A 15,865-nucleotide genomic window follows, 5' to 3' on the forward strand; every position below is an offset into this window, starting at 1 on the left:
TTACATTTCACTGAACCCCTTTAAAATCTGAGGCCCGACCTATGCTCTTATTTCTCCCTTTCTTCTCTTTTTTTATGATCCTACTTCTTAAATGACAGTTCTTGAAGTGATGACTAAAATCTGGTTCTGAATCCTGAATAAGATTTACCAAATTATCTCAGAAGATGCCTTTCATTGACAGAGGTCAAGAAATGTTTAGGAGCTGAGGCAGAAGCACAGAGAGTAAAGAGCTGTTAACTGCAAGTAGAAGTTATAATTAGCATAAGAAAGCACTGGAATATCAAAGACTTGAAGCTGGGTCCAAGTAACAAGGTGGAATTTGTCTGGGATGGAGTCAATGTTCAATGATAAGATCACTAATATAGTTGTGAGTTAACCATAGATGGTTCCTGGCTTCATGGAATTTAGTCTGGGAGTATTGGTAGAGGATTACAAAATGGTGAGGTATTAGGAGAGGAACACTAAATAAACAAAATTATTCTAAAAATTTATAAAACTAAGAACTATGATGCATATAATGAAGAAAAAGGAGAAAAGAGTGAGAGAGAGAGAGAGAGAGAGAGAGAGAAACCTAGAGTTTCTTGAAAGGAAAATTAAAAGGAAAGGTAAAGAAACTTAAAAAAAAAAAAACTGTTGCCATCACGAGTCAGTTTAAATGGAGAATATATTTTTTTCTAGAATACATCAATATTTAGAAGCTGAAAGGACAAAAAAGAACTAGCAAAAGAGATAAGGAGTAGCTAGTGAAATAGGAATAAAAACATGAAATTGGGGATCCCTGGGTGGCGCAGCGGTTTGGCGCCTGCCTTTGGCCCGGGGCGCGATCCTGGAGACCCGGGATCGAATCCCACGTCGGGCTCCCGGTGCATGGAGCCTGTTTCTCCCTCTGCCTGTCTCTGCCTCTCTCTCTCTCTCTGTGACCATCATGAATAAATAAATAAAATCTTAAAAAAAAAAAAAAAAAACATGAAATTGTAGTATACTGGAATCACATGAGGAAAATGCTTGAATAAAAAGAATGGTTAATCACATTGAATGCTGCTCTTAGGTGAAAACCTACCTTTAGATTTAGCAATGGCCTGGTCATTGTTCACCTGGAAGAGAGTCATTATTGCAGAGTATTATAAGGAAGACTGCTAGCAATAGGCTTAAGGGAGAATGGCAAGAGAGGAAATGAACACAGTGACCACTGACAGCTCTCTTCAAAATGTCTGGCTAGAAGGGAAAATCAGTGGAAGGAGTGGTAAGTTTAGATTGCCTTTTTTTAGAAGGTTAGGTCAATTTTTTTATAGTTATGGGAATAATTGAATAGGGACACAAAAATTGGTGCTGAAGGAGAGACAGAGGGAGTTTTCTAGAAAGACATCCTTGAGCCATCAAAATGGGATAGAATGAAAGTCAGTGCACACAAGTAAAGGAGTTGGCTTTTAATAGATGCACAGACAATTTATTCACAGCAACTCAGTAAAAGCAAGGTACAATATATGAATGTAATACAGGTGGGAGTGCATGTGAGGGACCTACTCTTATGATTGCTTATCAATTAAATCTGAACACGATAATTAGAAAGGCCAAGAAGGTGTGGAGCTAGGGGACAAAGGATAAGATGTAAATTATTCCATCCAGTGGGATGGAATATTAAATGGACTAGGGAAATGTGGTAGTATTGCTGGGAAATTGAAAAACTCACTTGTAATTAATATCATGAACTGTGACCTTTAGGCATGACTTTGTGCCTCTTCCAGCTGCACTCATGAACACAGCATGTTGATGGTGGATTTGAAGTAAACAGAGAGTTTAGTCTGTGAAAATGAGAGAAGGTAAGGGTCAGTGTGAGTGAAAGTACAGTGAAGGAAGTAACTAAAGTAACGAACTGTAAACTCTAAACTGGATAGGAAGATGGGAGGTGATTGAGGAGACGAGAGGACTGTAGGGTGGTGAAAGGGTATTAAATCAGTAGTTTGTAAATCTTGAAGAGGTTGAGATCCGAGAAAGAGGTAAACAACAAGATGTGAAGGACAGAAATGCAAATACCTAAATTTAAACTGAGGAAGGTGATGCTATTTTTCACCCTCACCCTGTGTGTGTTAAACCAATTCCTTCCCCCAAAGTTGGAGGTTAAGCAAAGTCTTAGGATGTAAACCTCATTTTCCCATTTATTTATAGAAGTGTATCTATTTTCCAGAGCTCAGGATCCCCAGAACTGTGGGCTGAAGACTGGAGAAATTAGAGATGTCAGAAAAGGAGGTGGAACAGCTAGGAGGGCACCAGGTAGAAGAGTTAGAAATGCCCCCAAGAGAAGGAGACTTCACTGAATTGATGGTTATTTACACTCAAAGAGAGTATTGTAGGTCACAGGCTAAGGCCACGGTCTATATGTCTAATACAATGGAATTGGCAATGGAGGGGTTCTAGACTCTCTTGCAGAGCTCGGAGGGTTCTCTTCACCTCCTAGATCTGACCACACCTTCACATTCACTGTGCATTGTATGTAGAGCAGTAAGGCAGCCTCGCTGCTATGGGGCACCCCTTCTTGGCTGGGCCAGTCTTCCCATACTGATCTTCAACACTGTCAACTGCTCTTTCATCGACAATGAAAGACTCTTTCCTTCTTTTAGTAACTTCACACTTTCCTGCTTTTCCCCATCCTTTTATAGGTTCCACTACCTTTGCTGTTCTCTGAAATGCCAGTGCTTCTCAGGGTTCCATTTTCAACACCCTACTTGTATTTCCTTGGCAAGCTAATCTATTCTCAAAGTTTAATAACCATCTATTTGGTTACCATTTAATAATATCTCATTAGCCTGTATCTCCCTTATGATTACAAAATTTTCTAATCAAAATTAATGCCCTAAGAAGTACTTTTCCACTTGCCCCAAACTGAATTCATGAGCTTTCACTTTAAGAACATGCCTTTCCCTGCATCTTTATCCATTGTCTAGTAGCACAGAGTCTCCCTAAATTCTCATTTTCCCTTTCTAGCCTCCAATTTAATCAATCAGTAATCTTAATGAATTTATCCCCACCCACGTTATATCACCTCTTCATTCCTGACTAATCTTTGCCTTTATTACAGCTTTAGGATCATGATATGTCTTTTTTTCCCTTTTGTTTTGTCCCAAATGACACTGCAGATAGAGAGATCTTCCTAAAATTTATATTGCTTTCCTTTCAGAATCCTATCATTTTAGTATGGCATACTAGGCATTTCATCATCAGTCTTGCCTTATCTATCCAGCCTTACTTGTCCTCTCACTTCTCTCCCTCACACTCTGGTCTCCTGATTATTTTAATCTAAAAAGCACACCCTGCTGCCTCTCTTTTCTAAGTATTCATATATTGTCTTTCCTTTGTCTAGGGTTTCTTTCCTTCCCTACTTAGAGCTTTGCTAAACTAATCTCTAATGGTCTTTCAGGACTCAGATTAGATAGAATTCATCTTGAAAACATTTTCTGATGGCTTTAGACTAGATGAGAAGAGTCCTTACCCTTCAGAGGAAGCCTTTAATTTCTTGCATTTACTTTTATATTACATTGGATTAAAGTTCTCTTATAGTTCCATCTTTGTCACTGTATCACAAGCTCCTTGACACCTGGTGCAATATCTTGTTCACCTTTGTATCCAGCATTTAGCCCCTACTGAGTTCTCATTCCATGTTTGCTGAATACATGAATGAATGAATAAATTGTCAAATTTCTAGTAATTGCTTTGGGTTCACTGTAATTGCTGAAAAAGGAATCTCCACTACAACAGATGCAATTGATTATATAACAAATGAAGCCCTGGTATGGAGCACACAGCCAAATTAGCGTTTGGCTCATCTCTATTGGTATGGAGTACTATAAACCAGTTACTGTAGAACTTAGTATGTATTTTGTTAATATATATTAGAAAATTATATATATGTAAAAAAAAAAAAAGAAAATTATATATATGTAATATACATATATGATTCACAACCTCAATGATGATCCTGTTTTTTTAAGCCTTATTATGGCCCTTCTAGTTTTCCACTGATCATCCTTTTCTAGCTTTAAAAACCATAAACCACATTCTCATACTCCGTTTTAATTTTTACACTAGCATGGTATTGTTTTTTTTTTCTTTCTGTATATGAGCAGGGTAGGCAGCTAACACACAGAGCAACAGATCACACTAAGAAACAAATAGGTTCAGAGATCACAACTACAAATAACCTTAAAAGAAAATTCATTCTCTTTTCAATTCCTTACAATTCTAGTGCCAAAACTTGCATTTAAAGGAGGTTTTAAAGGAGGTTTTATATCTACTCATAATCTGTTCTCATATAGTTTGCCCAGGAGAGGTTAGCTATTTTCAGTTAAAATTGATCCACCTTCACTATACTTGTAGTTGAACACAAGGACTAAAGGACATGAATCTCTTATCAGCTCCTGATAGGCTTGGATTACACATATTATACTCAATTTAAATGTGGAGAACATTGAAATTGAACATCTAAAAACATACTTTTTCAAGTTTCAGAGAAATCATATTTACAGTTTCGCAAAACAGAAAGTGTTATACTTAATTCAATGTTTAACACCTACTAAAGTGCTATTTTCAAATCACAGAAATGATTCTTGCATTCAAAAATATTTCTAAGAGGCAGTATAATGATTCTAAATAATATTAATTATTAGAAAGCTTACTCACAAAGATAAATTATCTTTTGTCAAGTTAGGTTAATATCCATTAAGTTCAAATGCCAGATACCCTGAACAAAAATGTGTGATTTAAAAAAATATTTCCAAGCTCAATAAATCATCACATTCAATTGATATTTGACATAGAAAAAATTTCAATTCCTAGAATTCCTCATAATTAGTTTGTACTTTTGAACATTTGATCTATACACTAACCTGACCCTCTCCTGAGGACAGAAAAGAGTTAATGCATTCTCCTTTGGGTATTTATGCATCTTTCCTAACTAATGAAAAACTTCCTATAGAGGAATTAAAAAACAATATGGTCAAGACATTCCTCTATAATCAATGAATGCATAAATTTCATAACAGTGCCACCCTTGACAATATCAAGTTATATATAAAAAAATCAAGTTATATAACAAAATCTACAAAACTAATTTTATCCAAAATTGTTTATTTTCCATTGTGAATTTGACTGCTTTTCAAAAACATGGGAATAACTTACAGTCTAGTCAAAATACATGCTGCATTAGATACATTTCCTACTAAGTAATACATTTTAGTCACGAAGATTCAATCTATAATGAAAAGATGTATTTGAGAATACGAGTATTTTTTTCCTTTTTCCCATTTTTTAGTAATAAATAAGAAACCAATCTAACATATGTAAATGGATATTTTAATAAGACAAAAATGTTAATTCCCAAATATTCCTGACAAAGGAAATAAAGATTTTAAATTTGGGGTATCTTTCTTCCTTTTTCCCTTTTTTTGGTCTTCCTTTCTCTTTTCTGTTCCTTTCCTTTCTTTTTCTTCTCTTTTCTTTTTTCTTTCATAACTTTTTTTCTCTTTCTCTCTTCCAGAAACCCAACATTGAAATTAGCAAAATTTCCAGAAAATATTTTTAAGATATAAAAGTAATGTGTTTTATTTTCTTTTATTTTACCACTCTAGTTTGCATTTGGTAGCAACTTTAAGGAAAGTCTTTAATAAATCTTCAGAAAAAATAATTTTTAAAGGAAAAAAAGAAAAGTCTCCTCAGAATTCATTTTTTATTATTGTTTTTCCTTTACAGAATATTCTGGAGCTCTTCCTAATTTCTCTACTTCATTTGCTGCTTTGCTAAGAATTAAAAAGAGTTCATCTTCATCCCTCTTTGGTTCAAAGAACAGACCACGATATAGCAATCCTTCATTAGGAACACTAAGTGTTTCTTCACCAAGCTGGCGAGGTGCAGCTCAACATTATTATTCCCCTATCAATCTTTATCATTCTTCAGATGCCTTCAAACAAGATGGTAAGTAGCCAAGGAAAACTGAATCTGTTGCATTAAATGTGCAATGAACACTTTTTTTTAAACTATTGTAATTGGGTCAAGACTATTGCAACAGAGGAGAGAAGTTAAAGTCAACTCCCTTAAAACAGCAAATGGCAGAGTTTTTAAAATCTAGAAAAGTGGAGGACATTAAAGGAGAGGTTGGTGAATGTGATGAAGGGATGTAGGGGTGGAAAAATTTTTCCTTTGTTTCCTTCAGATTCTTTGGCTGGCCTAATAATTAAATTGACATAAACACAGATTGTCAGGTGAAAAACAATTTCATACATACAGGAAGTGACCAAAGCAGTCAGCTTTTATATCTTTTAGACAAGAAAGCAATAAATTTGTGAAGAATTAACAATATAAAGGAGTTTGGGTTTGAAGTAGGTAGTAAATTAGTGAAGACATAACAAGTTTTGTTTATACAATCTTCTTGGCCTTAAATTCCTTATTTCTGGTGGTAAGTGTGTCTTCTACTCCCCTGGTATGGGAGGATGCTTTTTATTTGTTTTGTTTTTTGTTTTTTGTTTTTTTTTTTTTGCAATTAGCAAGAGGGTTTATTGGACGTTTGCGCAAACGGGCTCTCCGCCTCCGAGGAGGAAGAGAGCCCCGATTAGCAATTACAGGTATCTTTTAAAGGCAAAAGGAAAAGAAAAAACCGCTTAAAGACAAAAGAACCTCGGGAGTCGCATAGCATTCAGGTTATTGATTTCACAGTGGGTCAACATGAACCTATTCAGGGACATTCCAATCAGGGTGTGGGGGGAAATGGTTTTCTTATTGTAAACAGAATGCTTTTAGTTGCTAAAATTTCAGGAAGACGCCTGGATGGGCTGCCTCTGGATTAGGGCTGGCCCTACTTACAAGGGGGGAGGTTTCTTCATTCCCTCCTCTTGTTTGGGCTGATTTTAATCTTAAAATCTTAGGGAACATTTATTTTTTTCAGTTTGGAGGGCCCGACATTGTTGAGTTAATACCAGAGCTTGGGTAATAGACAATCTTTCTCGGACGAAATGGAGCAGCCGGTTGAGGATACAGGGGCTGAAAGTTAGCAGCAGGAGCAGGATAACTAGAGGGCCCATAATGGTAGAGATTAGGGTGGTCATCCAGGGAGACTGGTTAAACCAGCTTTCAAACCAGCCCTGCTGGGCCTCCCATCCTGTGTCTCCCTAGTCTCGCACCCCCAATTTTTACAATAGAAGTATTCCCCTCCTCCACAGGTGGGATTTAGCCTGCGATCTCTGTGGTACCCGGGACAGACATAAAAGGGAAGAGTGCTTAGCATGGCCCTTCTGTCAGGCGTGCCACGTCCTCCCCATGGGTCTAATCCCAGTCGCCCTGGAGGGCTTTCTTGGTTAGGGGCTCTAGAGGTGTCGAAGTATCCCTCTAGGTCCCATGGGCTGGGGGCCCCTATGGTTAGCTTGCATAGGTCACGATATAGGTTAGGCCACCAGGTTCCCACGGGGGCGGTCTTAGTTATAGACCAGACCTCGTCACCCCCAGACATTAGTACCTGCCAGGTTAACCTTTTGAGGGCATGAGGGTCACCTTTGGCGGAGGTGAAGAGCGCTCGGACAGGTAGGAATATAACAACTGTCATTGAACAATTTTTGAAAGTCTTATCTTGAGCGGGTTTTGGGTGCGGTGGAGCTTCCATTGGGGTGGCTCGCCCGGTCCGTCCTGGCTGGCATCAGCGGTGCTCGTTGATGGGGCGCGCTTGACGTGTGAGGCGTGGACCCAAGCAGCAATGCCGTCTACCTTTAAGGCGGTTGGGGTGGTCAGTAGTACAGTGTATGGGCCCTTCCAGCGGGGCTCAAGCGTCCTAGACTGATGTTTCCTGATGTAGACGGAGTCACCAATCTGGAATGGGTGTGGGTCGGTTGTGTCTCCGGGGTGGTAGACAGCCGCAAGGGGTTTCCAGATCTGGCCCTGGATAATCTGGAGCGCTTTTAGCCTGTCCTGTAAACCGGGAGTGTTAGCAAGAGGGTCAATAGCAGAATCTAGTAAGTCCGTTACTGGTGGGGGACCTCCATAGAGAATCTTGTAAGGAGTTAGCCCATGGCGCGTGGGAGTGTTCCGGACTCGGAACAGAACCATAGGGAGGAGTTGGACCCAGTCTCTAGTGCCAGTCTCCAATGTCAATTTGGTTAGGGTCTCTTTAATTGTTCTATTTATTCTTTCTACCTGCCCTGAGCTCTGGGGTCTGTATGCACAATGTAATTTTTAATTTATCCCCAGTAATCTGGCCACCAACTGACTTACCTGGGAGACGAAGGCGGGGCCGTTGTCCGACCCTATTACCTTGGGCAGTCCAAACCAGGGGAAAATTTCTTCTAGGATTTTCTTGACAACCACCTGGGCAGCTTCTCGTTTGGTGGGGAAGGCTTCTGTCCATCCTCCTGTGGGCCTAGTGCAGCGGCTCGTGCCGTTTCATCGGCCATCCTGTTCCCCTCTGCTACTGGGTCGTTGCCTGGCTGATGCCCCAGACAGTGAATTATCTACCACGGCCGCCCCAGCTTTACGTTCACCATTTCGTAGAAAGCGACTCCCCTCAGTGTACCAGGTTGCTTCAGCATCTGGCAAAGGCTGGTCCGTCAAGTCCCCTCTGGTGCCATGGACCTCGGCTAGGATCCGGTGGCAATCATGCATTACCAGGGAGGGGGACTCGGCTTCTGGAAGCAAGGTGGCTGGGTTTAGGGATGTAGCCGTTCCGAACCGTATCCGCTCGGAATTCAGTAACATGGCCTGATAATGGGTGGCCCGAGCATTTGAGAGCCATCGATCAGGGGGCTGGCGGATGACTGTCTCTATGGCATGGGGGGGGGCCACCATAGTGAGGGGTTGGCTGAAGGCCAACTTATCTGAGTCTTTTACCAGGACTGCCACAGCCGCTATTATTTGGAGACATGGGGGCCATCCTGCAGCCACTCTGTCTAATTTTTTTTTGAAAAGTATGCCACGGGCCTTTTCCAGGGTCCCAGTTTCTGAGTTAGGACCCCTTTGGCTATTCCTTGGTGTTCATCAGCATATAGCACAAATGGCTTGGTTACATCTGGGAGGCTCAGGGCAGGGGCGGTCAATAAGGCCCTTTTTATTTTGTCAAAAGCCAATTGTTGCTCCTTTCCCCAGTGGTAGGGGGTGTTGGATTTCGTGAGAGGATATAGGGGAGCCGCCAGCTCTGCAAACCCGGGTACCCAGAGGCGGCAGAACCCGGCACTGCCGAGGAACTCTCGTAGCCCTCTGGCACTAGTGGGTGCTGGGATCAGGGCTACAGCCTTTTTGCGGCCCTCGGTCAGCCACCTCTGGCCTCCTTCCAGGAGATATCCCAGATAGGTCACTCGTCTCTGGCCTACTTGGGCCTTTTTGGCGGAGGCCCTATACCCCAGTCCTCCCAGTCTCTCGAGCAGGGCCCCCGTACCTTTTACACAATCCTGTTCTGTCTTAGCCGCTATGAGCAAATCATCCACGTACTGCAGGAGAACGAGGTCCGGATGGCCAACTCCGAATTCTGCCAAGTCCTGATGCAAGGCTTCGTTGAACAAGGTGGGGGAGTTTTTGAATCCCTGTGGTAGCCTTGTCCAAGTGAGTTGTCCTGAGAATCCCGTCTCAGGATCTTTCCATTTAAGGCAAAAATAGGCTGGCTTTGAGAGCTTAACTTTAGGCAAAAGAATGCATCTTTTAGATAGAGCTCAAGGGTCCTTCTGCCTCAGTTAAAACTGAATGTTGAGCTCCCGTAGCAACCAGGAAGGTCACTGGTTGACCCCCCCACTTTAAGGGTTATCCGAGGCTGGGGGGGGGGGGTGGCTCCTGGCCCTGACATCCCTAATCTTCATCCTCTAGGGACAGTACGGGAATGGGCTTCTTAGGTCCCTGCGTTTGGCCCTTCTTTGGACAATCTTTAACCCAATGTCCTTTTTCCTTGCAGTAGGCACGCTGGTCTCGTTCAACCCGTGGTTTTCTTTTGTCTCCCAGGTCCTTACTCTGTCCTGACTTACTCTGCCCTGAGCCCTGTACTATGGTGGCCAGTATCCCAGTCAGTTCTTTATTGCGTTTCCTTTATCTCTTTTGTTTTCTCTCTCACACTCTCTCTCTCTCTCTCTCTCTCTCTCTCTCTCTAAGTATAAATACGGTAGCCTTCCATTAATCTTTCCAGAAAACCTGCACTATAGCACGTACCTTTGCCAAATTGGTGGGGCGTCGCCCTGCCCCTCTGAGACCCGCTAGGAGTACCTGGCGATAGAGACAGAGCCGCTCCCTCCCAGCAGCAGTGTCCTAGTCCCAGGTCGGGCCAACCAAGGGGGAAACGTCCTCAATTTCATTAGGCAGCTGGGTCGGCCTCCCATCCGCCCCGCGGACGTTTTTCTGTAGACGCGCTGTCTCTCCTCCGTGGTGAGGAGAGTCTGCAGGAGCTGATCAGGGTGCCCATGGGGTCCTGGCTGAGAGACCGGGGCCTTCACCTGCAAGATAATATCAATATTAAAAGTTCCATTCCTGGGCCACCCGACGTTGAGAGTCGGCCACTCTGAGGAGCAGAAGGTGACCCATCTTCGTCTTCTGACTTCCACCGACAGGTTGTGTGCTCCGCCGGAGACTTCTTTCCAGTGATCTAGAGTGAGGCTTAAAGGGGTGGTTACAGTTTGCCCCGCGGGTGTAGAGAAGAGGTGAGCGGGGAGGAAGAGGACAGGAAGAAAGACACAGAACAGACAGATGCACACAGATGACAGGACCGGCACAGCGGATTCAGACAGGAGCGGTCACCAACAACGACCCTCCCCGAAGAGGAGGGAGTGCCGGGCTCCCTCCCTCTTCCAGACCACTCCGGAGTCCGACTCCGGAGCGGACCAGAAAGACACAGAATGAACAGACGCACACGAATGACAGGACTGGCGCGGCGGATTCAGATGGGAGCGGTCGCCAACAACGACCGTCCCTGAAGAGGAGGGAGTGCCGGGGCTCCGTTCCTCTTCCAGACCACTCCGGAGTCCGACTCCGGAGGGGGACCAGGGGTCTCAGGGCACGTCTGCCTCCCGCGCTGGTCCAAATACAGAGTACAGCGTCCTGCAGGCACAATACAGACCCGGCACAGATCCGGCCAGACAAACGGACGAGACAGATATGACATTTCGCAAGCTCGGTCTTACCTCCTACCAGTCTTAGGATTGAGCCTGGGGCGTCTCGGATCCCGGACGAGCCCCCAAATGTTGGACCCTGGCTCACGGGTGCCAACGTGTCCCGGGGGACGCCCCAGAGACTCAGACCCCAGACAGGCAGATGCAATTAGCAAGAGGGTTTATTGGACGTTTGCGCAAACGGGCTCTCCGCCTCTGAGGAGGAAGAGAGCGGGGAGGATGCTTTTTACATGGGAGATTGGTTTCCTGCTTTCAGGAGGACAAAAGAGGGTTGGAGTGTCCTTCTTGTATCAGCTGCTTTTTAAATAACTTTATTTCAAAATCATCAATATATCAAAGTGGCATACCTTTAGGTGGTATGTTCTGCTTTCCTTTAGCCATGTGCATGTGTTAATTGATGCTTACTTAAATTAGTCTCTTATCCTCCTATAGAGACTGGGAGATAGGGAGCCTTTTTATCTTAATAATTGCATTTCAAAGGAATGGCTGTCAGGTCCTTGGGAAAGTGTACATTCAGCATTATTTCTGAGTGGAAAATAAATAATGTAGATTTCCAATACTAAGATATCAGTTAAATTAAGGACTACTGAATAGCTATTAATATTTAGGTTTGAACATTTTCTAGATGTTAACTCTCTTTTTGAGTTCATCAACAAAATAATACAAGGTTAGTTAACAGTCAGAGAAAAGCACTAACAACTGATTATCACCAGTTTGTGCCAGGCTCTTTTGTAGAGCTTACCTCAATAATTGTCTCAACAAATATGTGACATGGATTCTTACTGTCTTCCCTGTAAATGGAAATTCAGAAGGAGATAAACATCTTTAACAAGGTCATGCTGCTAATAAGCAGGCAATTTTTTATTCATATATCTACTGATTTTAAGCCCAATATACTGGGCTACATTTTAATTATGATTGATGAAGGATTAAACATTCAAAGAAACATTTTGCAAGAACTAAACTATTTGCAAATATCCCAGAAATGTCATATGAGGTTGTTGTGCCAAGCACAGGCAAACTTGTGTCTCCTGATTACACCAGTTGTTGCATTGTGAACACTATCTCATAGAGTTGGTATTTAAATTTTATTTAAGCATAGTATTAGCTCCTTAAAAATGTTTTATTTTTTCGAATGCTTAGTGTAATTTAAAAATTCCCATAATATGTTCTGTGAAAAACATTATCAAGAGAACTGGGGAAAAGGATTTGCTAAAGACACATCTGATAAAGGACTGTTATCAAAATATACAAGGAACTCTTAAAACTTAACACAAGAAAACAACCTAATTTTAAAAATGAGCCAAAGTCCTTAACAGAAACTTCACCAAAGAAGATACACAGATGACAAATAATCATATGAAAAGATGGACTACATCACCTGTCATCAGGAAATGAAAATAAAAACAAGATACCAGTACATACCTTTTATAATGGCCAAAATACAGAACACCATCAATACCAAATGCTGGAGAGAATGTGGAACAAGAATGCTCATTGATTGCTGGTAGGAATACAAAATTTTATAGCCACTTTGTGGGATCCCTGGGTGGCGCAGCGGTTTGACGCCTGCCTTTGGCCCAGGGCGCGATCCTGGAGACCCGGGATTGAATCCCACGTTGGGCTCCCGGTGCATGGAGCCTGCTTCTCCCTCTGCCTGTGTCTCTGCCTCTTTCTCTCTCTCTGTGTGACTATCATAAATAAATAAAAATTTAAAAAAATAATTAAAAAAAAACAAAATTTTATAGCCACTTTGAAAGGTAGTTTGGTGTTTTCTTACAAAACGAGGCCTACTCTTACCATATGACTCAACTTCAATTGTACTTCTTGGTATTTATCTAAAGGAACTGAAAATGTATGCCTACATAAAAGCCTGCACATAGATGTTTATAGCAGTATTATTCATAATTCCTGAATCTTGGGCATAATCAAGATGTCCTTCAGGAGGCAAATGGATAAAAAAAAAAAAAAGAAAAAAAAAAAACTATGATATATCCAGACAACGGAATATTATTCAGCACTAAAAAGAACTGAGTGATCAAGCTATGAAAAGATATCGAAAAACCTTAAATGTTTATTACCAAGTGAAAGAAGCCAATCTGAAAAGACACATATTGTATGATCCCAACTATTTAACATTCTGGAAAAAAAATGATGAAGACAGTAAAAAGATCAGGGCCAGTGATGAGGGTTGAGGAAGAGAAGAATAGACAAAGCAGAGAGGATTTTTAGGGCCATGAAAATACATGGAATATCATAATGATGGATATAAGTCATTAAACATTTGTTTAAGCCCACAAAATGTATAACACCAAAAGTGGACTCTAATGTAAATAATGGATCTTGAGTGGGTCATGATATGACAAATTATATTTGTCTTTAGTTATAAAAAAGTTACCATCCTGGTGAGTGGTGTTGCTAATCGGGCAAAATATGCATGTGTGGGGTGAAGTTTTATGAAAAGTCTCTACCTTTCTCTCGATTTTGTTGTAAGTATAAAACTGCTCCTAAAACAAAACAAAACAAAAAAAGCCTTGGGGCAACTGGCTGGCTCAATGAGAAGGGAATTTGACTTTTGATCTTGGGGTCATGACTGTGAGCTCCACATTGGATGTAGAGATTACTAAATAAAGTTTTTAAAAAATTCATATTATATTAACTTCAATGGCACAGTCATTAGGCAGAGATATATTGGGATTTGCATTCTTTAGGCATCACTATTTATGGGACAAAAACTAAGTAGAATATACTGAGTGGTCAGAACTATAGGATACTCTTACATTTTCTATAATTTGGTACCAACTAGTGTTTTACTCCTTTGTTCTTTTGTTTCAAGTATAAATTAACATAACTCACAATGCATAAAATACAAATATAAAACATGAATTAAAGCACACAGAAATGATACAAACATCAAAAATTGTAACATAAAATGAAGCCAGGCTTGAGACTAATTCAAAGTATCTACTGTAAGTGCCTACATACTTGCTGAAAACTAGTCTCCATTTTGGGTAACTGATATCCAAGGAAAAATAAGTTCTGGTCAATTACATATTTTCTAGTGTTTCAAAGATTAAAGTGAAATAATTATTCAGTAGAAGCATAGCTATTTCTGATACTAAGATCAGACAAATTTTTTTGGAGGTTCCTCATTAAGAGTTTGTTATTTGATGTAATGGCCGGTGACCTGAACATTATTCTTACTGTGTACATCACAACGTGTTTTATTAGCTCTAATATAGGCAGATAAAACCCAAATATCAACCACAAAATGAGAAGTAATTATCTAAAGCTGTGCTGCTTAGTCTTTAACATACATACAATCACTCGGGAACCTTGTTAAATAGATACCCTTTCAATAAATCAGGAGTAAAGCTAGATAATCTGCATTTTAAAAGCTCCCAGGTGATGTTGATGCTGCTGGTTGGTGAACCATACTTGGAGTAGAAATTCTCCAGGCTGGGGGCTGGTTTGATATAATTTAAATCTTTCATTGCTCTAGTTTAATCCATATTTAGAGTATCAGGAAAAATAGAGAATCTGAGTATTTCCCAAGCAATCCTCCATAATTATTGTTTTCTCATCCTAGGATTTAATAGATCTTGGCTAAATGTGACTTTGACTGTGTTCTCTCTGACAATACCCTGACATATGGCTTTTGTCAGGTAATTCCCTTTAGCCTTAATAGAGAGTAAAGTTGACATTGACATGCTCCTGTGAAAAATGAGAAAACTAACAGAAATTGAATAGAAAGTCATCACACTCCTCAGTGATATCCCAGAAGTACCCCAAGATAGAACCAAGATTTTTCCTGAAAAATGTAAAAATCTGATCTGCAGAGATATTTGGGAAAGCAATTCTATTCTTGTATATACCAGGATAACTCCCCCACATATACACAAGAAAATATAAAAGTATGTTCATTGCATTTATATGTGTGATAGCAAAATATTGGAGGCAATTCAGATATTCTCAGAAGGGAAATGGATACATAAGTTGTGATTTTTCATTTATTGAAGAATTAAAATGGTTAAAGTGAGTAAACTATATAATCAAGAAACAAAATGGATATACCTCAAAAGATAATGCTTCACGAACAAGGAAAGTTATAAAATACTGCATATATCACACATGTAAAAATTTAAAAAATATATAATATATACTATCTATGGATATATATGTAGTATAATTTATAGTATATATATATGTATATTTATAGTATATATATATGTATATATATAGTATATATAGTATAATTTTAAAACCATGAATGTGAGGTATCAAGTTGACTATAATGTTTACCTCTAAGGACAAAGGGAGAATGAGAGCAAAGAAATGGCACCAGGATAGGGAAAGTAGATGACTGCAACTGTGTGATATTTTATTTCTTAAAAGAAAAAATCTGAAACTAATATGATGAAGCTTGTAGTAGGTAAAATCTAAAATGATAATGATTCCTGCCTCCTGGTATTTACAGTGCAATACTTTCTCTTCAACTATGGACCAAAGCTAGTAATCTGCATCTGGAGAATAGATTATGGCAAAAGTAATGGAATATGGCTTCCAACATTAGGTTTTGAAAAATTCTGACTTCCATCTAACTCCCATTTCAAAGAAGAGTACATAATCAGGATTTGAATAAACAAAGTTTGATGGACTATAGGGATTAGGTGCCCAGACAAGAAAGAATACCACCTGGTAGAGATGAACAGAAGATAACACAGAAAATTAAAATAGATGAATTTTAGGAA

General features: G+C 40.3%; 1 protein-coding gene across 1 annotated transcript in view; it reads left to right on the forward strand.

Moving 5' to 3' along the window:
• The first annotated feature begins 1,158 nt into the window (after positions 1-1,158).
• Positions 1,159-15,865, forward strand: part of CNTN5 (contactin 5) — a 497,758-nt gene continuing 483,051 nt past the window's right edge. The window contains exons 1-2 of the mRNA XM_041729931.1: positions 1,159-1,243; positions 5,743-5,964. Of these exons, the coding sequence (XP_041585865.1) occupies positions 1,159-1,243; positions 5,743-5,964 (307 nt within the window). The remainder of the gene's footprint in view (positions 1,244-5,742; positions 5,965-15,865) is intronic.

The sequence above is a fragment of the Vulpes lagopus genome, chromosome 15, assembly GCF_018345385.1.
Source record: "Vulpes lagopus strain Blue_001 chromosome 15, ASM1834538v1, whole genome shotgun sequence".
Lineage (NCBI taxonomy): Eukaryota > Metazoa > Chordata > Mammalia > Carnivora > Canidae > Vulpes > Vulpes lagopus.